Source organism: Apteryx mantelli, chromosome 1 (assembly GCF_036417845.1).
Source record: "Apteryx mantelli isolate bAptMan1 chromosome 1, bAptMan1.hap1, whole genome shotgun sequence".
In the NCBI taxonomy this organism is placed as follows: Eukaryota; Metazoa; Chordata; class Aves; order Apterygiformes; family Apterygidae; genus Apteryx; species Apteryx mantelli.
Window position 1 is genome coordinate 162,327,898 of NC_089978.1, and position 27,361 is coordinate 162,355,258.

Genomic DNA, 27,361 nt, shown 5'->3' on the forward strand with positions numbered 1-27,361 from the left:
AGCTTGGCTGGCAAGTACTTGCCCTCTCTTAGCCTCCCTAGCACAGGATAGCATGAAGATACAGCTAGAAAGGATCTCAAGAGGTTGTTCCATCCTTTCATTCCTTTTTCCCCAGTCATAAGAGAGAAGCAGGAACACCCCCCCCCCGCCCCAAAAATCTGGAAATGGCAATTCTGAATTTGACTAAATGGATTATTACTTAAGTAGATGTTTGGAAAGTGGTTGATTTACATCAGATTACTCAAGCTTGCATGACAGCAATGGTGTCTGTGTTCAAATGAGATTATCTACAGTTTATAAAGGTTTCCTTATTCTTTTACAAATAAGCAATAGCATCCACAAGTAGGTGATCAGTTATACAGAACACAAATTTCTGAAATTAAGAATTGGTGTTTTGCTAAACCAAACTACTGCACTAGTAACGAACACATCTACATGCAGAGGAATCAGTCTACAGATTATTTCCAGCCAGGAAAATAATGCTAAATTCACTAGGTAAAATATTTTCAATGAAAAGCTTAATCAAATCTTCCAAAAACACCATTCCTGAAGTGATGGTTAGACAAACTTGCAACTGTCCAAAAGCATTACACATGTCACAAAGCCCTCTTTATAGATTAGTGGGAATTAAGTGAAACAGAATTTATCAACTAATTTGTCTTAAAAATCTGGAGCAAACTCTAGCTTGGTGTATAAGGAGCATCTGTTTATTTATTTGTCTTAAAAGGCAATACAACTCTTACCACTGAATTACTGGAATGCTTCACAATGTGACTGTACTTACCTTCATGACATGCCTGTGAAGTGTGGAAGTGCTGCGGTCCCCACAGCACAGGTAGAGAGAACAGAGGATTGGATCAGAGAGGACAACTTTTTCAAGGTATTTGGGTACCTGGGATGCAAGTGAGCATCTGTGGGATTTTTCACAAGAATCTAAGGTAGGTTTGTTTTAGAATTTTGAAGCTCCATTAAGTGCTTATTTCCACCAGCAGATACCTACACCCTATTAAGCATCAGGGCTGGCCCACAGTCTCGCAAGAAGTTTGTGGGAAAGGAGGGACTTGAACACTTTTGAGCCCAAGGTTGACATTGCAAAACTCTTAGGCCTTCAGGCCTGCACCCTGACGCTGTGACTGGAGGTCACAGCAAACCATAGGAAACGAGCTCAAACAGCCGAGGGCTCCCACGTGGGATCATGGTTCACACACAGAGGGTCTTATCAAAGCCTTAGCCGGGTAAGAGAAGCCACTAATTCATATGTGTAAATTGGGACCAAAAATTCCAGACAGACTTGTTATCTTTTTAATCCAGGGGAACAAAAGACACGAATAGTTTTAAAACCACTCACTTCTACTTGTTCTCCAAGACTAAAGGCGAATATGCAGTAGGCACCTGCACAGATCTCTTTAGAAGATGTCCTAAGAGTGCAGTACACAGTATCCATGCAGGCAAATAGGTGTTTAGTCGTTGGCCGGATGATTAGACCCCCCAGATCCACTATGCAAAGGAAATGTTACAAGGCGTTGGTAGAAAAAATGTTACAAGGTTTCTCAAGAACTTTGATTTACTCTGAGAACCCAACCAGGCTGATTGATAGGCATTTTTCTTTGATGGCAACCACATAACAGACCAAGCAACCCGATGTTGTGAAACAAACATCTCTCACGGCCCATGTCTCAAATCTTCAATGCTTGGTAAACAGTTACAGTGGGGGGAAAAAGACATTTCATCTGAATAAAGTAATTCCTTACTCTAAGGGATGAGCTTTTGTTGACCATATTTTACAGTGGATTTTTGCCTTAGTTTGGAGCCTGTTCTCATTTTTCAGTTTTTGGGGGGTCCATACAAGACCTTGGGGAGGGCTGGGGAATAAGAAAAAAAGCTTCCTAAACAGTGCTTTTTGCATATTGCTTTTTAGCTGGTAATTCTTTTTGTATAAAACAGTCTAGTCCCAGTGGCTGCATTGCCATCTCTCATGCCCAACTCATATTCATTGCTCCCCCCTACCCCCGTTCCTTAATATGCATTGGAATCAGAAGAAGGAAAGGGTACTCACCATCTGCTTATGGCTTGGGAAGAACGTTTGCTCCACGAGGGGGAACTTCTCAGGACCCAGCGAATTGAAGATTTTAATGAGCTGAGAGAACTTGGGGGGGAGGGGAGAGGAAGGGACGGGAAGCAAAAACAGACACAGAGCATTTCAGTGGCCTGTTGTGTGATAGTTAAGTGCTTGCAAAATGTTCTGATACTGGTGAAGGAGGTGAGAGAAATGTTATTATGCCTTGCCCACGTTGCTTTTTGGAATTGGCAGTAGTGAAAAAAAAATACAAACTTGCTATAGTCACCCAGCGCCAAGCCAGGCAGTGCACACAAATCTTGGACTGTGAGAGCAGAGGAAGGGTTAAAGAGCCAGAAGGGGATCAGTTTGGATTCAGTTAAAGCTCCGCTATGAACAAGCTTTGCTTTCCAAATATGGCTGGGGAGATGGTGGCGGGCCCTTTTCAGTAGTGAAAAGGGCTCAGAGGAGTTATGAGGCTGGAAATCAGTGCCACACTTGGGAATAGTGACAAAAGGAATCAAATCTCTCCTTTACATCTCTCCCCCACAGCCAAATCAAAGTAAGGCACATTTACTTGTGATGCTTAAGGGGAGGTGAGCTGCTGAGTGAGACAGGTGACTCGGAGGAGTTACTCGTGTTACCCAGTGCTAGACCATAGAAGCACGAGGTCATTGTTAGACCTACTGGCATTTATCAGCCGGGAGTCTCCCAACATCCCCCCGATGCAGGGCAGGGGACAGGGGAGATCATCTCCTATCCCGGCCCCATCTACCAGTGAGGTCTGAGGCAGGCACCATTCTGTGAAAGTGGTGTATGGAGAAAGCAACATGTAACATCTACAGGAAAAGGAAGAGTGCTGGCATTTCATGTACAAGGGCAACAGCATGAACTTTGCTATTATCACCACTAGTATCACTATTATTAAATACTTATCATTCAGGGTCACGCCTAGCCAGATACAAAGCTCCACATGGGATGAGAATCTCTCAGTGAGATTAAAAAAAAAAAATTCAGGAGGGCTGAGTTTTGATTTCTGTTTGGCTTCCATAACCCCAGCAGAAGCATAGCCCAAGTAATTCCTGCTCCACTTTGGCCATCTGTGAAGCTATCAGACTTTTTCTTACACTGTCTGCAGCCTCCCTGTACAATCTGTCATTGGTCAGCTGGAGAAAATAAATTCTGCCTAAGAAAGAGAACATGATATCCTGAGGCACCATGACAGAAAAGGTTGTCAAAGCAGGACTGGGACATAAAAGAGAGAATAAGATGTGACATATATACCTGAAATCTTCCAGATCTCAGGAGAGACTTAATAGTCTTTAGAATCACACATCGAGCCATCCCGCTTTCTTCCCCCATTACCACAGACAATGCTGAACTGGCAGTGATGTGGTTAGACCGGCAGTCTTGCAGAAAGGGGAATAAGGGTGAGTACTGTAGTTCAATTATTTTCATGAGTGTTAAGAGAATATAATGATTGCGGATTGCTCCAAAAGAAGTGAGAATCTTGGCTCCTGCTGAGCTGGTAGATGTGACTGAACTCCCCACTGATGTCCTATTTGCAAAACAATTTACAAACTGAACCTAATTTGCAAGCCTTCTGAATGGAAAGTAAAATGATACCTGGAAATTTGGTAAATCAAGTTGAATTAACGAAAAGCCTCCAGTTTGGGCCAAGTCTCACTGTGCAGTCCTTTACACAAGCTCCTTCAAGTTCCCCGGCAACCCTAGGGATGCTTTCATCTTGAGGGAGCTCACACAAAGATTAAGGGAAGGAGGTAGACATTTAGGCAACAAGGAAGAGGAAGGAAAACCCCCTTTCTCCCTAATGGCATAAACTACCTAATCTTATGTGTTCTAAACACTCCTGTGCTTTGGCTGAAGCCAGTGAAAGTACCAAATTGCAGCCACAAGGTTACTCTGCAAATAAAGAGAGAGCTACTGAGAATGTTTTCTGCTGAGTACCTATGTTAGGGCTTCTGTCACAGTCACTAGACTAGTCTAAGCAAAAGCATTTCTGTATATGGATGGGACCAGACTCTTTTGAGTGGTGCCGAGCGACAGGACACAAGGCAATGGGCACAAACTGAAACACAGACAATTCCATCTGAACACGAGGAAATACTTTTTCACTGTGAGGGTGACAGAGCACTGGAACAGGTTGCCCAGAGAGGTTGTGGAGTCTCCTTCTCTGGAGATATTCAAAACACGCCTGTATGCAATCCTGTGCAATGTGCTCTAGGTGACCCTGCTTGAGCAGGGGGGTTGGACTAGATGATCTCCAGAGGTCCCTTCCAACCTCAGCGATTCTGTGATTCTGTGATATGATATTGATTCTTCACTTGTTGGTAGAAAAATGCCCCTTCAGATGTTAAAGGGTGATATGTGTGTAAAAAATTCAGCCAATGTGTAAAAAAAACAGGCTGCAGGGTGGGTGCCAGACCCAGGCCACATGCTGAAGGGGCAGCTGCCAGCAGATTTGCAGACAAATGCAAAGAATCCTCTTCTTAATATCTTGGGTCAAAATGTGGCATTTAAGAAAATCCAGAAATCATCAAGAGCTGGCATATCCCACCACTAACACTGGCACCCCCTCACATGTATCAGCAGATAAGAGAAAAACTCCCCACGTAGAATAATTATTGTTGGCAAGGAGGGTGTTGATGTTGGGGAAGGAGGACAGCTTGCTTCTCTTAACTACTTGCACTAGCTCTGCACATCCTAGAGAAGAAAAATAAAGCCCTGTTTTGACTAGCAAAGCGAGCAAACAGGACTTAAAAGTTAAACAGAATGAGACAGAGTCAGGGAGAGGAAGAAAAACACCCTGGCTGAGAGCAGCACATGCTCCACGCTGCACGTGCATGCAGCCCTGGTGAACCATGGATGCCGTGGCAATGAGGCGACATCCGTGTGATCCTAGGGAAGCAGTGCAAACAAAATAAATGGAACAACCATGCAGTTGACAGATGGCATCTTGACTTGTTCCTTGGGCTTCCTTTTGAAGCATGCAGCTCTTGGCTGTGTCTGAAATAACAAGCATTTCAGACAAACAGGTGAGGGACTGAACCAGCTGAGGGCCTCCTCAGTGGGTCAGGCCTGCAAAAAGTTCTGACTTTGGTATTGACCCTCACGGGTCAGCTCCCTTCTTTTTTGGGGGGGCAGACACAATCAGTAAGGGTAGGATACTGGCCAAGAGACACCCATGTTGCGTGTTATGACAGCCTTTTAGACACCTAATAAAAGAGCTCAAGTAGCCATCCTAGTATATTTTAGATGGTTAGGAATGTCACTGGCAGCAGCTCAGCTAGACATTCCTCCCTTTCTTCCACATTTTGCTATCAATACTTACTTTCTGTGGCCCCACTGATTTTAGTGAGATTGACTCCAGACCACAGAGCTGCTCTGGGCAAGACAATGAGGCACAGTCTGGGTTTTATGCACCTGGAGCAGGTATACAAGTGCATTGCCTTGCCTGTGTTGGTTTGACCTCTTCTACCTCAGATTTACTTGGGTAGGGAGTCTTTACAGAGAAAAAAACAGGGTCCACTGAATGGATCTCAAGGCCTACGGTGCATATTTTTAAATCATCTAGGCTGCCAGGGAGCAGATACTGCTTTACAGTCAATGGTACTTTGGCTGGGATTCTCCTGGGCTCTGAAGAAGACTCTGATCTTCAAGACTTCATATTTGCTGCAGTCTTACAGATGCAAAAGTTGTCTTTCAATTGTGGTCATTACTGTATGTAATATGAGTACTAGTCTGAGCATTGTTCCCACAGTATTTTGTATTGTAGCTTTTATAATACAAAAATTATTATGACTGGTTAAAGCATTGTTTTTAGTGTGCTTGTAGCACTATTTCTCCCTACTTCTGTGATCATCTTAGATTCCATTTCTCTGTGTGTGAGATTCCCCTGAATATGTCTGTGTTTTATTTTTTTCAGAAACATCTATTTCAAACTGTGCCAGTCTTTAATGCAGATTTTAACCTTTGAAGAAATGTGTATTGCAGCACTGAAAACCTGGCAAATGTCATTAAAAAAATGGGTCTGCATGTTTGAGTAAACTCAAGTCCAAACTCAGCTGATTGTAATTGCAGTTGCTGAGAAAACATCATTGGAAATTGCCAAGAAAAAACAGTCTCCCTTCCATCCCCCTCCACCAAATCATAGACATTTCAATGAAAGGGAACCATCTTTGGGGGAAAAAAAAAAAAAAGGAAGAGCGAAAAGCACAGTTCCCAAGGGGATCTAATTTCATTTCTTAATGCATCTCAACAATTTCGTAGGTCCAAAAAGTTTCCAGTAATATTTGTTAAACAGATCCTTCATTTCAAGATGCCTGTTTGCAATCAAAACGGAACATGCACTAAAGTAAAGTGGTCTGTCCCTATCTCTCATTTTCCAGCTATCACAAAATCTTCTGGTTCTGCTGCCAGGGAAGCTTTCTGCCTTCCTCAGATGCCTCACTGCAATCTCTGCCTGAGTTAACTTCAGCCTGATAAAACTTCAGTGGTGCCAAATACCAGCTCAGATCCCGTTTGAGGTCTTAGACTGTGTAATTAGTTACACTCTTTATGTTTGGGGGTGGAGAGTAATGTGTGTATGGGGGCAGAAGGGAGAAGACACACTCTGTAAACCTGTTTTAAATGTTTATGAGTGGTTTCCTTGACTTTTCTGGGAAGGTTGTCTGAGCCAGCTGTATTCCCCATGAGTAAAACATGGCAGATCCAGACCCAGAATAGCTAAAGATGAGTTCCTGGCAGAGCCAATTTCTCCCACACTACCTTGCCAGCCCTGCTCTTTTTTTGCAATGTACTGAGTTTGTTTGTTTTCTTTTATTTTAGATTCCTAAAAATAAGCCTGTCACATCTTTAGGCCCCTGCACACCAGCACAACCATAATTACAAGGAATGATTTGAAAAATGTCAACTAAACAGTGACAGGCTCAATCCCAAAATCAGATGGAAGAGACCACATGACAGTCTTCCTCAGCAAAAGCTGGTGTAAATGCAGAGACTTTTTGTCTGGTCACTGAGGTCAACTCACTCGTAGTCTGTCAGACCAACTGTAGAAAACAAAGCCAAAATCTTGTACAGAACCTTGTGCTGATCCCCCTGTTCCTCCCCTTTCCCTTCCCAGAAACCCTAGTCATTCAAATGGGAACTGAGGGCAAACTTGCATCAGCTACCCATACAGAGATGGAAAAGTGAGATTTTTCCTGGAGGAGAGGACTGGGATTGCCCAGTGTATTAGTGCACTGAAACATTTTTGGAAAAGACAGTATGCTGTCTTGTGTACTGATAACCTGTGTGCATTCTCCAGGACTCCCTGTCTAGGTGCAGACACTGAAGGGCACCACGACTGGCACCAGCTTTGGTTTCTGAGTGGTGATAAGAGCTTTAAAGCTGTCTAGGTGGCATGTCCAATTGATAGCACTAACAAAGAGAAATGCTTGTAACCATTTCACCAAATGGAGGGGAAAAAACAGTCCTGGTTTTCAAGATCCCCTGGGATTCCAGAAGTGATCGACATTGCAGAAATTCTGTGAGACTGGAAACTGTTCTGGCCTTCAGCTTTGCTTGCAGACATCAGCATGACAGATCCTCAGGTTGCTTCACAAAACAGATAGTGCTAGACTCAAGTCAGTGACCTGCAGGTCACACAGTGCTTTGGAAAGGCAAGCTGCGTATGTAAATGCCTAAGTACAGACTTAGAACCCCAAATTTATGTCTCCTTTTTGCTAAATCTTGGCCTTATGCAATGCTCTATCTTTCATCTCAGTGTAAACTCCAAATGTCATAAAAGGGGTGAAAACTGAGACAGCTATGCCTATAATGCTGGTACCTTTTCAGTATGAAATGAATTAAATCCAGCACTGAATAGTCATGGAAAAAAAGGACTGAGTCATTACAGACCTCAGCTGGATTTGAACTACCAATCAACACTCTGAAGACTTATAGGATATTTATTCCAAGAAAGTGAGAGAAGACTTAATAAAGTAATGAGGAAAATGGTTACCTCTTATAAATGTTATGTCTTAACCAAGGCTATATTTGTGCAAAGAGAAAGGGGAATTCTTAAAAAAGTATCTGAAAATTTTCCAGTGGGGTAGATATTGGAAAGTCCCATGTCCTTATCACTTCTGTATAGCTTGTAGTTCCCTGCTTCATTCCTAGAACAATGCAAGGGAAATTTCCATTCTGGAAGTACCAGTGACCAGGGAGGGCACTTTGGGATGAAACTGCTTGGAAGACCCAGGTGTGGACTCTGAAATGGTGTTGACATCTGACTTCTTCCTGCAGGCCCTATGATGGCCAGCCTTATTCCTCTGGCTCTCCTGCACCTTCAGTTCCTGCTGACTTAAAGCTTATCGTAAAATAAGTCTGAGGAATTATTACAAACTTTTGTTTAGGGCTGAGGTAAGCCAATGCCAACATTTTTCAAGATTTCCTGAGATTTCCAAATGAACTTGACAAAATTTACAGGTGAAGGAGGCTCCCAGTGCAGAAATATCAAAACACTCTCTTGTATTGCTACCAAAAGCTGACTCAGCTACTCTGCCATACAAGCCATATTCTGCCGAACAACATACTCTGCCATACAACAAATCTAAATATTACTGTCTGTCTGCCACATAATAGAGTCTGGGACAAACAGAAACTTTCTACTCAGGGTGAGGAAATAACACCGTGCTATTACTAGAGGCTGATAAAGGAGAAAGGCTGATTTTTTTTTTTTTTTAATAAGAATTCCCAGCTGGATAGGCTGTTGAGGTTTGGCTTTAGCCTAAAGAGGCAGATTCCTATAAAATAAACTGGAAGGTGAATTTGGTACTTTGTTGATACTAGATTTTTACTTTGCAACGTCCACATGCAGTAGGGCTAGATTGCCACTTACCACCCAGGGCTTGCTGCAGAAGTTGTAGATGGAGTAGAGGGAGTTGACCGTGTGGATACCACCGTACTGGAGGCCGATGATGAGGCTGCGGAAGTCCTCTCCTAGTGCCATGCTGTAGGCATGCTGCCGGATCAGAACGAAGTCAGGCTTGAAGGACCTGGAAAACACAACGGGAGTGATGTTTTACTTTCTATACTCAGCAATGTTTCTTGTCTCTTCCTATTTCTTCTCCATCCTTCCCCTTTTCCTTTCATTAACATGTTGCTCTTCTTGGGGCCTCTAGTCATGTATTGCTTGTGTTAGAAGGTAGCAAAACAAACAAGAAACCCTAGTCATTAAAAAAAGGAAAATTCCAACATAGCTGCAAGTGTGAGAGTGTAGAAACATGCCAAACAGATTTGCTACAATTTCCATGTCACTCAGGCATGCATAGGAACAAGACACAAGTGGAGCCAAGGGTCATAAATTTACTTGGGGGGGGGGGAGGGGGGGATTCTCTTTTCTTTTGAAAAGCTTGGCCATATTTGGCAACACTTGTTGCAATGTGCTATGCAGATGAGGGAGCAAGAGTTTGTTTGCTGATGACTGAACAGAATATTGAAGCAATGCCCAGTGGGTGGGAAGATCATGAGGGATTTCAAAAAGCTATTGTACACATCCATGCATTAACGCACATTCCTCCTTTAATCAGCTTACTACATACACAGCACATCCTGGGCTCTTATGCTACATGTCAACAAGTAAAGGGCAGATATGATAAAGTAATTAATCAAATGAGCAGAGCCCCCAATCCAGTGACGTGACTCATGGTATGGACTTCCAGAGCGTTATTTAGCAAGACTAGAGCTGGGATTCCTATGGTTCAAAGGCAGCAGCTGTAACCAAATGGACAGAAAAGTGAGGCACTTGCTAGGTAAGCCAATAGGCAATAGATTGGCTTTCAGTCAGCCAGAACTCATTCCTTGGTGATATTGTGTCTTTGGAGCCATTCAAAAGACTTTGGAAACAGCAGCTGGAAAGAAATTATTTCCAAAATGGAGCTCAGCAGCTCATTCTTGAAGTCATGGAAGGGGCTTTTCCACTGAAGCAGGGGATTATTTTATACTTTAACAAAGGTTGCATCAAGGACATTGGAAAAAATTTCCATGCTGTATTAAAGTTTTTCAGAGAAATGAGCTCTGTAACCAGGTCCCATTACCTCACTACCCTCGAACATTTTCCTTGCTAAGAGACTATAATTTCTATCCTTTGGATGTATAAGCTGGAAATACTTGGGTTTATAGCCCCTATTTATGTTTCCATCATTCTGGCAGGGAAATACTAGATGGTAACTCTGGGCCAGATTGTGGCAACAAACACTGTATACAAAATCCAGAACATCTTTGTTGTTTTAAAGCTGTTCATTTTGTTTGTTGGCCTTGGGCTTTTGTTATGGCTCCAGACATGGCAAGGAGCATGCTTTGCTTTTGTGATGCAAGAAGCCAAGGTTTGGAAATGTTGTGATTCCCTCCCATGGCACATTTTTAAACCCAGGCGGGTTCCTTAATGTACTTGGCACCAAAGGTGGTGTTTTCCTCCAGCAGTGAGATGCATAATGAGCATCAGGAGGGCTGCACTATCAATGTGCAGCTGATTTATGGACCTGCCTGATGTCAAAGGGGGTGAGGCAAGCGGTGACCCCCTGCTGAGAAACAGCAAGCAAATACAAATCTTGGAAAGCTTTAGCTGCTCCATTTCTGCTGGACTTTCCATGTAAAAGGCATCCCAGAGGCAGACACAGATCCTCAGGAAGGATTAATCAGCTCCCTAGGATCAGGACTCAATGTCTCTGCTGAGTTGCAACAGTGTGGTGCTCGTGGGGGCAGGAGCTTCAGGCATGTCCTCCCTTCATTCAGCTTTCAGAGCCTGTAAAGAAGAAACTGGTCTCTGTTACGGTTCAAGCCTTTTCCGCAGCTTGACTTAGGGAAGAGCTCTTACTGAGGCCTTATATGTAATGGTTTAGACCATTGCTCTGGTCTCCTCTGAAGAAGCTACTGTATTTGCACACAAACATTTCCTCCAACACCCAGGGTTGGGCACAAGGTGCAGAGATAGGGAGGAAGCATGCTAACAAGTGTGGCCAGACAGGGGCAAGACACACGGTGGCTGGGAAACTTCCTTCAATGGCTTTTTTTTTGCCAGCCAAAAGCTTAGAAAAAGCTCTTGTCTTTTTAGATCCTGGCAAAGGAAGAGTTTTTCAACTTACAAGATGGACCCAAGAATACAGAATAAATGTAGAAAAGCCTATTATCAAACTCTGCATCATGTAGGAAGGCAAGACACTCTCTCATGCAGTAGATGAGAAGTGAATCTCTTTAAAGCGAAGGTGGACGCTGAATCTCTCTTTTAAACTGTGGGACAATGACCATGTTCCCATGGATACTGAGGAAAAGGCAGAGGAGTGCAGGGGCTGGAACTAGCAGAGAATAAACATCAGCTAGAGAGCCATGGAGTCTGGGAGACGTCTGTAAAGGAGAAACAGAGACCAGTGGCAAAATGTAGGATTAGGGGTTAGAAAGTATAATAGACAGTAAAAGGAAAACAAATAATCACAGCAGGAATGGCAACATGAACACTGAATGACTGAGAGTACTAGTGAACTGGGGAGAAAAGAGCTTGATTGCTTCACCAAAGAAGATTCTTACTGTTTTGGCAGAAGATTACTTTTGCAGGCTACTCTCATTTTCAGAGTATAAGTCTTATCCTAACATAGTGAACCTTGAATTTGTATAGCTATTAGTTTAACTATTTTCTTCTCTAGTTCAATGCAACCCAGCAGAGTCTCACGTGACAGAAAGTTGAAATCATAAGTAGAAAGACAGGTTATAGAGAAGTCCCACATTTGAAACACCATTGCCAAAAACATTGGGTGAGCCAAACTCAGTAGCACCTAACATACTGAGATCCTCAGCACCCGAGTCTGGCAGGACTAGGAGAGCAATGGCAGGAGTACACGCCTTTCATCGTCACTAGGTCTGTCTGTCCAGTATTTACACCACCACTGGTGACTCTTGAATAAGACTATATCCAGACCGCTGCTAAAGACAGGTTACAAGAATGGATTTGGCCACAGAAAGAATACAACGGAGCCCATCAAGCTTCAAACATATAATGGGCAAGGAGAAGACATGGCTAAATGGAACTAAAAGTAAACCACTGATCTAAAACATATTGCTAATGACTTGTACCTGTGCTCTGCATGTTGGTGCAGTGCCCTTCCTGGACTGCATGGCAGAAACCTGCCTGAAGTCATGAATCTTCCTTACCATGACAGCCAGACTGATGAAGCTTCCACGAGAAAACTGGACCCCATCTTCAGGCATGATCCTTGCATAAAAGCCCTTTCTCAGACCCCAGGGGCTCAGTTCTCATCTACAGTTTGATTCCCAGCACTCCCTGGCAAAAGAAAGGCCACTAAAATGCATGTAACATCTTCCTAGAGTGGCGTAGGGATATAAGAATTCTTTGTAAAAAAGAATGCAGGAGACTGGAAAAGTTTCATTTTTTCAGATTGAAATAACTTGTGAGATTTTGTTTTCCTCTGGAATGGAAAGGAGCATTCCTTTTAGCTCATATCACCGCAAGCGTGATGACCTCTGCTACACAAGGCACAACCCTTTCAATGATCCGAGCGGTGCAGGACATAATCGGCTGCCCCCAGAGTGAAGCAGTCCCCCACAAGCCCCTGTAGCTCTTTCTCAGTTTGCAGTAGTTCTCTCCTTGTGCCAGATGTTAGTCAAGGCATAAGGCTGCCGCTCAGCCTACCTCCCCTCCTGGCAATTGAGGTTGACCAGTAATTACTGATTACAACAGTCAGTCACCCCAGGGTGATGACGAGTATCTGGCTATGAAGCTGTTAGTGCTGCCAGTCCTTGATTCTGATACTGCAATGCAGGATGTTTGTTTGCATTTAACTGACTCCTTTTCAGCTTGTTCCAATGTATTTTAGTAGTTTCTTTCCTTCTTAGCAGTAAAACTATACCTTAGAGACAAACCCAAGTATAAAGTCTGGGTCCAGAATACCTAATACTTTAGAGAAAGGAAGAGATCTGACTGCAGGATATAATTTCTTAGCTTGGAACCATCTACCCTTAAATTTGCGACAGCATTAGCTTTCTTGGAAATAGACTTGCCAGAAATGAGGGAATATAAAACAATTTAAGAGATTCCTATGGAAATTAAACAATCTCAGGAGCAGCAATAACTGTCCTGGTGACCACAACTGTCATATGTTTCTGGTGATAAGAAAAGAATCGTCTCTGAAAAGATCATCCGTAACATTTCTCTATAGTAAGCAGGTCCCCAGCCACTGTGGATGGGATACAGAAGATGATGACAGCAAATCCTGCTGGGAAGTTTCATGTCTGAAAGGGATTTCCTGTTTCTTATTTCTGATTATAGATACGACTCTGGCTTGCTTCCTGGTCCTTCAGCTGTTCTGACTGAACTACAAAGAGCTCCATGGGCATGAAGGAGGAAAACACAAGAATAGATTATGTTGTCAAACACCTTTTAATGGCCCCTTCCACCTCCCACTGCAGCCAGTTAAAGGGTATACTTGTTTTATACCTTTGCGTTGGGATGGGTTTAGAGAGCTCTTTGCTTGTGCTGTGGATGGAGGATGTGCTCTCCCACTCTCTAAAGGAGTGCTAGCCTTACAAGGCACTTGGCCCTTCACATCAGTTGAAAAGGTCTACCTTGGACACCTCAGAAGCACATTTTCACTTCAGGTTCTACCTATTCTCCTTCATTATTTAAGGAGACTTTACTCATTTTTATGACACTTCCCACTGATCATCACATTTTGACTAAGATCTCTTCCAAAGCCTCTCCTATCTGATCAGCATGCCGTGAAAAGGAAGGAAAGTGTAGAATTAAGCAATATGATATAACAGGCTTTGCATTATTGGGAAGTAAGGGAGCCTTCAGGCAACATACTGAGGCACACGTCCAAAACTTAAGTGGCTGTGACTATCTGAGAAATACAATAATCCCTGCAAGTATGCAGTGCCTCAGGTATCTGAGAGCTAATAGAAAATGACATTTATGAAATAAGAACAAGCTCTTTCTGTGCTTTACCTGGGTGTTAATGGAATTGTTATTACATCACTGAAAAGTAATTAGAAATCTATGACATTTTCACCTATCATGATGTTAGATTTAATATTACATTGGATGTCATAGTAAAATGAGAAATTTGCTAAGAAAAGGTCCTATTTCAGACAAAACTCCATGTCATATTTCCTACAGAAGGAGGAGAACTGATGAAATTACCTGTGTGAGTAAGATAACTCAGAGTTGGTTATTGAGAAACAGTTTAAGGCAACATAGAACAGAGAAGTAGCCTGCTTTTCCAGGCTGGAAGAAGGAACAGGTGGTCTTTTGGGACACTGTAATAAAGAAATGGCTGGGGGCAAAACCATGGGGTTGTGGGGGAGTCTACTGCAATAAAAGGAGCAGGAAACAGGAATCATGTTTGCAGTGGGACCAGTACCACTACACAGAGATTAGGACATCTTGGAAGATGCTCTAATTTGCCTCTCAGGAACAGACCAATGGTTAAAGTCAAAGAGCCATTAAAATGCTTGTTTCACATTCCCCAAACTGTTCAGTGACAGTCTCCAAAGTCTGTCATATTTTTTACTTGTAAACTGATCAACCTAGACAAGGAAATGCATATGGACCCTAGCAATGCCTCAAAGAAACAACTGCATCTGCCAGCAGCAGCTTGACTTCTGAAATGCTTGCGACCCAAAGCTTTTAAAGGTGATCAGAATACTTTCCAACATCACAAAACAGCATAATTTAGGTTGGGGAAGATCTCTGGAAGACATCTGGTCCAACCCTCTGCTCAAAGCAGGGCTAATTTTAAAGTTACATTGGGTTGCTCAGGGTCTTGTCCAGCCAGATTTGGAATATTTCCAAGGATAAAGAGTCCCTATTCTCCCTGGGCACGTGTTTCAGTGTTTGATCACCCTCACTGTGGAAGTTTTCTTTCTTAGCTCTAATTGGAATTTCAACTGCTGCAACTTGGGCCTGTTGTTTCTCTTCCTTTCATTATGCACCTTCAAGAAGAGTCTGGCTTCATTTTCTCTCTACCCTCCTATTAGTTAGTTTATGACTGTGAGTAGGTCCCCTGCAGCCTTCTCAATTACAGACTGAGCAAATCTAGCACTCAATCTCTCCTTTGGATGTCATTTGCTCTAGCTCCTCAACCATCTTGGTGGCACTTTGCTCAAGTCATTCCAGTTCGTCAATGTCTTTTTTTACACTGGGGAGCTCACAGATGGACACAGGACTCCAGATGTGAACAGAGTCTCACTAGCTATGCTATTGCAAATACAGCCCAGTGAGCAGTTGGCCTTCTTCCCTGCCAGGGCACATAGGACCCCAGGTCCTTTTCTGCAGAGCTGCTTTCTCTCCAATTGGCCCCCAGCTGTACTGGTAAATGGGATTATTCCTCCCCAGGTGCGGGACTTTGCAATTGTCTTTACTGAACTCCATGAGGTTCCTTTTGGCCCGTTTCCCCAGTAGCTGAGGTCGCTCTGAACGGCAGCTCTGCCCTCTGGCGTATTAATTGCTCTCCAACCTCCAACCTGTTGGAACCCCTGAGCTTGCTGAGGGTGCACTCTGTCGCAGTGTCAGGTCATTAATGAAGGTCTACCTAGACCAGTATGGAGGCTTTGGCCCCTCACTTCTTCCATTTGTCATTCCTGGAAGAAGCCCTAGTAAAAAAACAGGTAAAAGGAGACAAATTAAGAGAAGACTGCGGTGGGGGGAGGGAAGCTGATCAAGACTGAACCAATCTACATCAGTCTTTAATCATCCTTGCATTCAGTCCAGGATTAACTAATTGATGAACACTCTAGATGCTGGCAGCACATTTCTTATTGGAAAGAATGACTGTAAATGAGAAAAGGGCCAGGGAGCAGTTTAGTCTCTGAGATGGTCCCCACCCTTGTCTGCTCAAAGTGACTTCTGCTTTCTGGCAGCTGCCTGCACTCCAAATGTTTTCCCAATAACTGTCAGCATCCTGCTCGCACGTCGGCTAGGCGCCAGCTGCAGAGGAGGTGAAGGGGGACATTATTCATCTGGAAGATCTCTAAACCCCGATGAGAGAAGCAGGCCTTCCAAGCATCTGTTAGCAGCAAGAACTGGGATGGAAGCAGCTGAAAATTAATAAATAAACACACCCCAACTTCTCTTCCCTTTCTTAGCTCCTGCTCAAAAATGAGGAGAGGGACACACAGGTTGGGGGGTAGTATTAGTGGGAGACTATGGTAAATCATCACCTGTGTGGGAATCATTTCTACAGTTTATAAATGTTTACTGGAGGTGTTAAATTGCTTTATATGTAACTACAGCATGCCAAAGTCTACCCTATCTGACATCTTGTTCCAGCCCATTATCTCTGCAGGATACTTAGGTAAGGGAAGTGGTCATTTTGCACTTTGTTGTTTTGTTTAAAGCGCACTTGTAAAAGCTTACATGATGTTACATGCACTTCTCCATTACATTTACATATTGCCATGCCATCAACACAAAATATTGGCCAAATGTTGCTCAGTGTTAAATATACAGCACATATTGTACTATACAGTGTGGCACATTGTGTTAATCTTGGGAGAACTATATGCTCAATATATTTTTCCAGTTGGCTTCTAGGAACCTGAACACTCCAGATAGATAGGTTTATCCCATCTTTTTGCCCATCTGCATCTTTGCAGAGATTTCCAGAATATTGATTTGAAAGGAAAAAAGAAAAAAACAGACGTACTCCTAAAAAGGAAACCCCCAACAAAATCAAGAGTCAAATTTAAACAGATAGCCTCTAGGCAGAGCCTAGGTTTCCTCTTTGGCATAAGCTTCCTGGAAGGTGAGAAGCTGGGCAGTGACTTAATGCCTAGTGATATGTCCTGCATCAGCATCCATGGACAGTAGCTACACCTGTGACCTCCCAGCTCTTGGGAGTGAACAGTCCTCAAGAGAAAAGAAAATACTCATCTAACAATGAGCAGCTACTCTGCAGCAAGATAGCTTGTCCTTCATAGGATAGAAGACCAACTCACCTCCTTCAGGGAGCAGCTCTTAGGTGTGAGGTGGGTGAGCCCAAGGGGATGGGAAAAGGTTCAGTATCCTCATCTGGTGTTAAGGAGCCTTGCATCCTGGAGCAGGCAGACCTTTCATAGCCAGAATACACGTGCCTCTAGGGTCTGCAAGCTCCAAATAGCCAGAAGACACCTGCTGCTACAGTGGCCATTTTCTTCCACCATGTAAAAGGATATACTTCTTCACGCTGTATGATAGTAATACAGTTTTGCAGTGCAAAAATATGCAGTGGGAAAAAAGCACTCTCAGGCCCTGGTGTGTTTGGACCATGACTCAACAGGTTGCCATCCTGTTAACAGAATGCAGGCAAACACTGCATCAGCTGGAACCAACAGGAAAGTTGCTGTTAATTAAAAGGATGACAGAAGAGGTAGAGGAACCTTCGTGTAGAGGAACCAGGGCATTCACCGACCCCACCACAGCTGTGAGTGACAAAGGCACATCAGTCAGCTAGCCAGGTGAAATATGCATATTCTTATACAGACTGGCCAAACTGAGGTAAAGTCTGTAGGACTAAGCACTGCTCCATAGTGGAGATACTACCCTGCAACAGGAGTTTGTCGAGTACACAACCTCCTTCTCGCTTTGCTACCAGTTTTGTCAGGGCTGATAATGTCTCATGTTGAATAAAGATAGACTCTCCCTGTTTGCCAGGGCAGGGTTGTTGCTATTGCTCCATGCAGGGTTGTCACTGCTTCAGACCCTGGGGATCTCCCAGTTCATCAGCTGTTTTCTGTACTGTGGTACTGTACCATCAGGGCATCGCTGTGGTAAGTCACATACAGAAAAACCAAAATATGCTTTTTGCAGTGGATGATCAGCCCCAGTGGCAGAAGAACCACCTCCACAGGGAGACAGGAGATGAAAGCAGCCTGGAGCATGATTAATTTATATCCTTAAAACTCTGAAATGCTCCCAAACACATTAGTATTCCCTATGTAAGAAAGCTGTCCAGATTTTCAACATACCTCTTTCTTATTCCCACATCTACTGGAATTAATAGTTGATGGTTTGTAAAGCCCAAAAGGCAAACACAGTACTGCCTTTAATCTCATGCAGAGGCTGAGATCATAGTTTGGGAGTCTAAGTGCTGTCAGAAGCAGAGACAACCCAAATCTCATTTATATTGAGTCACTTTTATAATATTCTGAGAGCATAAATACTCCATAGAATGACTGCAATACCAACACTGATCCCAGCACCCTTCGCATCCCCCTTCTCGGTCCTGGATCAGAACAGGGAGCAGTGTCCGGTGTGATATGAGGCAGAGGGGTGCTCAGAGACAGAGCTCACTAGAGGTGCTCCATGGCCAGCTCTTTTTCTTCTAGCTTTGAAGATAACCTGCACTGAATAGGCTGATGGAGTCATCACATTTCATGGTGGAAATGGTATGGGAAAACACAAGCAGTTTTAGAGGTGTGTTGGATGATATTCTCTACCTCAGATACCACCTTTCACTAAGACTATCAAATCCCTCACCCTGTACTACAGCTGTGCAAAATTTAATAGGGAGAAAAAGGAGGTGGAAATCCAGAATTTTGTTACTGTAAGATTAAACTATGAGAACCACACATATAAAAATCAGGCTAGCTAAGTAATGCCTAACTTCAGCATGTTATGTTGTTTACTAACTTGGCTGAAGTGACTTGTTTAAAGATACACAGGCTAGGAAGCATGGAGGTTTGTATACTTCCAGTTCCTTGTTCTCTTTAATTAATTGACAATAATACTTCTAAAAGCTCCCCGCCCCCCAAGGCCAGTGATAAGTGTAGGACTTCGAGGATTATTACGCCTTTGTGCTAGGAGATTTTTTTTTTCCCCAGGAAGACGAACCACAGTTCTTTCCTGGTATAATTCAAATCAGTTTGCACAGGGTCTAAAAGAATGCCTTAAATCTGAGGTGCCAGAAAGGATCAAGAGATCAGCAAAGAAAGAGCTTTGATTTAAACATGCAATAAGATGTCTCCAGTTTAAATAAAGAACTAGAAGACATGCTGCAAAATGACAGAATTGAATATGGTAATAGTTCAGTTAGCATGATTTAAAACTGCAGAGAATATGCCAGTGTTTGCTTTATTATTATTATTATTATTAGTGTTATTATTATTACTATTACTAATAAAAGTGTTTATCATTTTATCCATTTAAAATTCATTGGCCTGTAGTGTATTCACTATTTTTAGCTCAAACTACTACACTCTGTTGCCATTGCTTTGAAGAGGAGTGTGAAGAAGGAAGGGTTTCTGCAGGGAAGGAATCCCAAGTATGCCTGTTACCTAGATATTCCTATTTCCTTCCTAAAGCTTGTCAGTTAGCTTTCCTGGGACTCAGGGTGTTCAAAAATGAGTATTAGTATTATATCTCATGGTCTAGAAACGTTCTGACTTGTGACTGAAAATCTTGCTTAATAATTAGACCTAGTAAGTGATGAAGAAGAGATGTGTATGACCAACATATCATGAGGAACACCTCCTCAGTGACCTCAATCTGTATGCACAAAGACTGAAGGATTGCATCCAAGTCAAACAATTTGGTCTCCTAGAAATATTAGTCTCTTGTTTCAATTTTGTTCAATCATCTACTTTATTATGACTATATTTATTATTATTACTACTACCATTATTATTATCCTTGACAAATCTCTTTTCTAAATTCCTTCAGTTACTTTTCTGGTTCCCAAACTCAAGGGACCACATGGACCTTTCCATTTCTTGATTAAATACAAACAGCTTTTAAGCAGGGAGCCTCCTGCACTGCAGTTTGAATGTTTTGGTAGCAGAAACTCTCCTCGCTGTTCCTCCAATAGTGTTTGCTGAGGCCATTCACTTAGAACCATTCATTTATTGCCACAATATTACAGTCATCTCAGTCCTTCCCATTTGCCTCAGAACTGGAGTGCTCCCCTGACTAGAATAACTGAACCACAGTGAATATCAAATCATCTTCAGTGGGGTCAGTCCATGAAAGGTGCCTCAGGTAGCGTTGCCCCTGCGGTGGGAGTACACCGACAGGTGTCTGGAAATACATCCTTGTGGCCGGGTGGACCCTGGGTATGGGCAGGGGAGATGGTGGGCTCTGGGGTGGCAGGAAGCAAGCTGCATGTGTGTGGATGAACCAAAGCATCTGCGCTTCTTTGCATGCCCAATGGGGTAGAGTGTCTCCACTCAAAAATATTTCAATAGCTTGGTGTACGCTTACATGCAATATGAATCTCTCTGCAAACAGAGATTCCCGAAGATAGTGCTCTACATAACAGCCCATAACTTGCTGGAGCAGGGGGAATTCTAAGTAGACAACATGAACAAAACGTATATAGCACTCAAGCAGGAACATGCTGAAAACACAGTAATAAAATATTTCCTTTTACTTTTCTGTGTGTGAGCATGCAGGGTGTTGTTATGAAGCAGTGAGCAGAAAGACCAAAGACAAGAAAGGAAGGAGGTACAAGAGTCAGGTATGGGATATATAGAATTACGCTCTAAAAATAAGACATGCTGTTTTTAATCTTCTTTTTGCTTCACTGATAGTAGAAAGGCTGAAAAGCATCCATGAAGCAGGGCAGTGTTTGCAGGAGAGGTAACAAATGAAAAGCTGAGGGGAAATATACTGTGTAGCTCCATGCCGACCAGAGCTGAGGGGCTGGCTGAACGACTTCCACACAGGCCATTAGTAGTATGTTCCTCAGTCAACTTTCTAAAGCAAAGAAGAATTTTTTGTCTTCACAACTTTTCAAGTATTGGTAACAGTGGTTGTGTAAGGGCTCTTAAACTCACTGAGCTGGGGAGGAAGGGGCACATCAGTACATGCTGTTGTGTTTGTAAGGGCTATTTCAAACCATGGACAAAACATGCACATAGCCATATATATTGGGTATCTAGACAGACATCTGTTTGCCAAATTCACCTCCCACTACACAGAAGCTTTTATCCATAGCATGCATAGGTGAAAACACAAAAGCTGAACTACTGCCACTTGTAAAAACATATGCATTTTCATATATAAAGAGCCATGTAGAAAAGCTAGCTTTGATACATGCATATTTACCACAAGCAGAAACATGAACATCATGCCCCAGACACTCATGTGAAATAAATTTTGTCTTCAGTTTCAGTTTAATAGCTGAAGAGCTTTCTGCCAAACTTAAGAATGATTTTGGGAGGAAAGGCATGGGAAGGAAAATGAAGATGTGATCAACCTAGAAAATTGTTCTTGGGAAACTTTCCAGCATCATGAGCAAACGAACACAAGAGTGCATTAGCACAGCGCACTGGCTGATGGACATTCCAGCGGTGGGTTCACAGGACATATACTTTCCTTTACTGAGAAACAGGCATTTGTGGGACAAGAGAAAGCAAATGGATATAACAGACTCAAACTTTAAAGTTTTTAGCAGAGACTCATGAAATTTACCAAAGAATGAACAGAGACTTGCGGACATATGAAGAGCTGTCAAGACCTGAAAGGAATTGATGGACCACAGTCATAGCTAATCAACGCTGACAGTGTTGTTTTGGACTGCTTGAACTGGAAACGATGTCTTGAGAAATTAAACTGAGGCCAGCGTTGTCAGAATCACTATTTTTCAGCTGCTCTGATGAGCCCCTTCAAAAAATCTCACTGCTTGAAATCTTACATATCTGTATCTCTGTTTCTGAACTAGAAGCAAATAGACAAAGGTGCTGATTAAATGTGCAAGTGTTATTAAACCTGTAAATGCTATATACCCCAGAAAGTGCAAAGGAATTGTACAAAAAGAAGTAGACAGGCTAGAAAAATGGACTTGGAATAACAGTGAGATTTCACCATGAACAAAGAAAAGCTATTGTATCAAAGATGAAATGTGGGGTTGGAAATTGAAATGACAGAAATTAATAAAGATGTGGGCTTGGAAATAAAAAGGTGAAAGGTAATATTAGGACTATGTAAACAGAGACATTTTACTGTCATGCACAGATGTGGCAGCATCCTACACTGCTCTTTATATAGCACCAGTAAGATTGCATCTAACATACTAACTTCAAGTTGCAGGCACCCTCGTGTCAGAAAGAAGGAGACCAGTGTTTCTAAATAATGAATTGGATGGGTGACTGGGGAAGCATTGCCCAGGCAAAGTGTCTTTGCCTCAAATGACTGCAGTTATAAAGCAATGCTAGCAGAGATAGAAATCCCCAACAAATGGAGATATGGTATTACCTCTGAAAAAAACTACAGGGCAAGGCTGAAGGATTGGAAATCTCTGGCAAAAAAAGTGGTATTTCAGGAGCAAATCAGGCTTTGTGGCTATTGTGAGGGCAGTCTGCCAGGGTCTGGAGCTAGCACAGGCAGGCTAATGCATGGAAAATACTGTATACAATCAAGGTAAGTTGACAGAACAGTACAGGAGAGAAAAATCAAATGAAAGAAGATCCATTGTCTACCCCTTACACTAGCAGGCCCAAGGCTTAAACGAACCTGAAAAGGAGGCATTTGTGGTTAAATGAAGGGTCTGGACAGGAAACAATGACTAAATGGCGTAACATGCAATTGAGACCTGATACAAAACCACCAGAATCAGAACAGTCTTTCCACACCTCCAGAAAAATTTGAAATCAACATGACTGTGCTTGCTTTAGTTCAGATACTGGTCAGACCCTTAGGTCATCCTGTTTGCTCCCACATTGCTCCAGAAAGCCAGCTTGGCAAGAAAAGCTAGCGTTCCTCACCTTACCACCTTGGTGCCGTTCCTTGTGACCTGCATGTCCACCATGCAGCCGCCAGTGACATAAGCAGCCAGGTTCAGCTGGGAGAACTCAGCCTGGAGCAGAGCAAAAGGACAGAGCGTTACTTGAGGACAGAAGAGATACAAACACATGCACACAGACACAGAATTGTCTTCAGATGGAATGTGTCTTTCCATTTTTTTTTTTTTCATGAGGCAACAGTAGATCCAATTACGGCTGATTTGCCCTGGAGAGACTGCAGAAGTATTTATGGCTCCCACACTTGGGCTGTACAAGTATACAGGATTAGGCTTATTGCAGTAATAAGTACTGAAGGAATTAAGAATGAGCAAACTGAAAAACGCACGCAGGAAAGAGTAATAATAAAAAAAAGAGCTAAGGTCATTTGAATTCAAATTCCAAGTTTCCACTTGGAAACATTCATTTAGAATTATGTCTGAGTTGGCTGTTGTGCCACTCGCCAGCTATAAAACAAATACAAAAGATTTATACCTCTCTAAATAGCTAAAAAGCCTCATTATGCTGTAGGAAGGTGATAAGCAGAGGCACCCACCTGATGTGGTTTACTTATTAAGTTTTTAACTATTAAAGGGTTAGCAAAGCTGGGTAGGCTATTAACAGTGCTACTCAATTATTAAAACAATTTATCTTTTAAAAGAGGTGTGACTTACAAGTCTGGAAAGGTTGGAAAAGAATATTTAAGCTATGGGAAGCAACTGGCAATGCACTGTGGGGTGATTATGACTGCAGTGGGTGTCAGTGAAGGTTAAGATATTAATCAAAGCGATTAACTGGGCCAGAGGTGTGATAATCCTCCAGCATGGAAGCTAGCTCTACTGCCCATCTGATGTAGCCTTCAGGCAGAAGTGCAAATGAGACTCAGGGGTCTCAGGCCACTTGGAGTAGGATAAGGATATCAGGATTAGCTGATCAGAGCTAGACTCATGCTCCAGCTTCTTAATCTGTTCTTTATGAATAAATGAGTAGACCTTAGACTAGAATAACATATCCATTTATTATGCTTACTGCTGGACTATGCAAGGCCTAGCTTGCCAGAAAGATGCAAACAAACAGATGAATGTCTGGAGGGATTCAGAAGCCTATTTTAGGTCAGTGGCTTTTCCTACTCAAGCAGATGTTTGCCTGTGTATACACATAATCTGAAACAGAAAATTTTTTCTTCTCCCTCTGAGCAGCACTATCTCCCTTCCTGTTAATGTGTTACTTTCAGACTCCATGGGATGGAAACTGGGAAATGGCAGAATCATATTCTAACCAGGGTCTACCTAATATCAGAGCTCTTACATGGTGTTGCTAAAGTTTGTGATTTTATTGAGATCCTTGCAGTATTTAATTTTTTCTTGGTATTTCTACTAACTGTAACCAAAAGATAATGCCAGGAACAACTTTGATATAGAAAAAAGAAAAAAAGGGGAAAAAAAAGCATGTTTTGTCCTCATGGACACATGGAAAAACTTGCAGATGGAGACTTAGTGCACTGTAAAGCTCAGAGGCCAGACTACAAATACAAAAATCACTTCTAACTTTCTATTTTTAAAATCCTTGTGACTTTAAGCAATGACTGTGGACTGGACACCCAATGATGTAATGAGATTGCTGCATTTCATGTCTGCAGCCCTGTGTAAACTTTTCAAAGCAACATCCTTACATGACTTTACATCATTGTAACTCCCAACTACAATGGAAGCAGGGGCGAAAATTCCTGTTGCCAAGAAATAAATCATACTTCAGACACACTCAGAGGAACGTCAGTGGTTCAGTGACTGACTGGGCTTTTCTTATGACATTGCACAATTCTGCCTCAGCCACAGCCACACTGCTCAGATTAGCTGATCTTCAGTGAACATATTGGATCAGAGATAAGAAAACATGTACTTCCAAAATGCACCTGCATTTTATGTATTTAAAGTTCAACATCAGAGAACTGGGAGTGACCATGGGGTGGGAAAGACCTCTAGTTACCAAAGAATGGAGGACATCAGTGATGCAGGGAGAGGGTAGTCCAGCCTGAACATATTCAGCAAGAAGAGATGTACCATCAGCAAGCTCCCCAGGGCAAGTCAAGGCAGGTGGGACATAGCATACCAAACTGCTAACTTACTTGTGGAGTTGAGAGATCCTATAGACTGGGGAGGTGAAAGGATGTGTTTCTCAGCCTCTTTGGTTGTATATGCCCCAGAGAGGTCCCATTCTGAAAGCAGAGTGTTCCTGAGCTGGACCTTCAGCTTCTGCAGCTGAGGGATGTTTCACCCTCTGTGAAAGCCAAAGCAAGATATGGATGGCTTAAGCCTGTGTTTTTGTGCTTTTCTTCCATAACTGTTTTTGGTTTTGTACTACAGAACTTAACACTTTACTTTGCTGGGTTGAAACTGGGCAATCATCATTTGATGTCTGGCAGCTATAGTCTAACTAAGTTAGTCTGACAGGCATTGCCCCAAGGCAGTCAGACTAAACAAAGCTGTGTTCAAATACCTGACATCCAAACAGGCCTGGGAATCCCATGAGATGGTAAGTCCTTCATACCAAAATGCCAGGAACAATTTCAGGCCTGCTAATATCAAGAGCCAGAAGAAAGGGAGAAATCCCCTTTGGCAACCATTGTCCAGGGCACCCTGGCAAGGAACGAGAAATGGAGAGGAGGTCTGTGGGACTGAGTAAAGCCAGGACGATACCCCATCCCAGAAATAGCCAGATATACAGTTCTAATCTTCCTGGTGTTAGCTTCTTCTTTAACAAACTGAGTTAAGAACCATTGCTTCTTTCATGTAGCTGCTTTGTCCCATCTGACAGGCTGCTGCTGGCTGGCGTTTGGAAGAAGGCTGAAAACTTCAGTCAGCAGAAATTGTTTCCTGTTGATTTTCCAGTGCTCCCTGTATTTTTAACTTTGTGGGTTTTGTAGCCTGATGACTTCCTTTGGCTGGGATTTCAAGTCTGAGATCATCTCCAGCCTGAGTTTACCTTGCAGACAAAGAGGTCTTTGAAAGCAGCTCATGCAGATAGAGTGACAGGTAACTATGCATAAAACAGGAGAACCTAGCTCCCCATTGCCTTGCAGAGTTATTCACATTAGGACACATCAAATATAAGAAGGCATTACATTAGTCTGATCATGTTTTATGCTCGCTTTGCAATGGTGCCAATGGCTGCAAAAACAATTAGGGTAACTGTGAACCATGTGTGACGAATGTGACACAATCCACCTTCAAGAGTAATGTAACAGTCTGTGGGACTTAGAGTATTTTTTATCTTTGTGAGGCCCAGATTTGAGAGGATGCCCACAGATATTTTGAGGATAGTTCTGCTAAAAAAAATGCCTATTTCAAGTGATCAAATTCACAGATCTCTCCAGATGATTTGAACTAAATCTTAACCTCTTCTCAGTTTCTCCCATCAGTGTTCTATAGGTGCTGGAGAACATTTTGGTCAGCTGTTTTAGAGTTTTTATTTATGTTTGCTGAGAACAAAACAAAGAGAAATTTATCATTTTAAAGCATGCAATAGAAGAAACGGTTGGCTTGACAGCACTATAATACTTCATAGGAGACAAATATTCAGGCTGTATTTAAACCATTTTTTATAGATTAACAGAAAATTGGGTTGGAAAGACTTCAAGAGATCAGATAGTCCATCTCCTGCAGCAGGATCAATTCTACCTCTGTCATTCTGTAGAGATGCTACATATCTTCTTACATCTTACAAAGATGAAGAACCTCCTCAGGCAATCTATGCCATGTCTTAACAACCTTGGAAAGTTCTCCCAAGGTCCAACCTTAATCTCTCACCTTAGTTTTTAAGTCTACTATTTTTTGTCCATTATTTCCTCCTACAGAACATGTCCTATCCTTGAGGATTTACCTCTCCTTCTTCCTTTTTTTTCCCCTAGACAAAAACATCTCATTCTTGTAGGATTTTCTCATAGGTGATGTTTATCAGCAAAGTGCTCAGTATTCTTGCTGTCACTGGAATTCTCTCTGATGGACCCACAACTTTCTTGATTTGTGATGCCCCTGGCCATATCTTTCAGCTGAGAACTGACCATTTTTGAATAAGCTGGAAGGATGAGGTCACTTGCCTTACAGATAATGTTCCAGTTCTTATGTTCCAATATGATCTTTGTCGTGTTTGCAGCAATGTGACATTTTTTTACTCATATTCTGACTGTGATCCACTGTAATCCTTATGTTGCTTTCTCCAGGCTATCAACTTGTCTTCCATTCCCCATCTTGTGAATCTGCTATTAATTATTCATGTATGAGGGGGGGAATCTTATCAATGTATGTAAATATCTGACAGAGGGAGTGAAGAAGATGGAGCCAGACTCTTCTCAGTGGTGCCCAGTGAAAGGACAAGAGGCAATGGGCACAAATTGAAATACAGGAAATTCTGTTTAAACATAAGAAAAAAAAATTACTGTGAGGGTGGTTGAACACTGGAACATGTTGCCCAGATAGGCTGTGGAGCCTCCATCCTTGGAGATATTCAAAACCTGACTGGCCATAGCCCTAAGCAACTTGC

At 42.5% G+C, this 27,361-nt stretch overlaps 1 protein-coding gene across 1 annotated transcript in view; it reads right to left on the bottom strand.

The window, feature by feature from the left end:
- Window positions 1-27,361, bottom strand: part of SYN3 (synapsin III) — a 194,494-nt gene that overhangs the window by 143,957 nt on the left and 23,176 nt on the right. The window contains exons 3-5 of the mRNA XM_013947489.2: window positions 22,808-22,899; window positions 8,958-9,114; window positions 2,057-2,146 (exon numbers count right to left, since the gene is read on the bottom strand). Of these exons, the coding sequence (XP_013802943.1) occupies window positions 2,057-2,146; window positions 8,958-9,114; window positions 22,808-22,899 (339 nt within the window). The remainder of the gene's footprint in view (window positions 1-2,056; window positions 2,147-8,957; window positions 9,115-22,807; window positions 22,900-27,361) is intronic.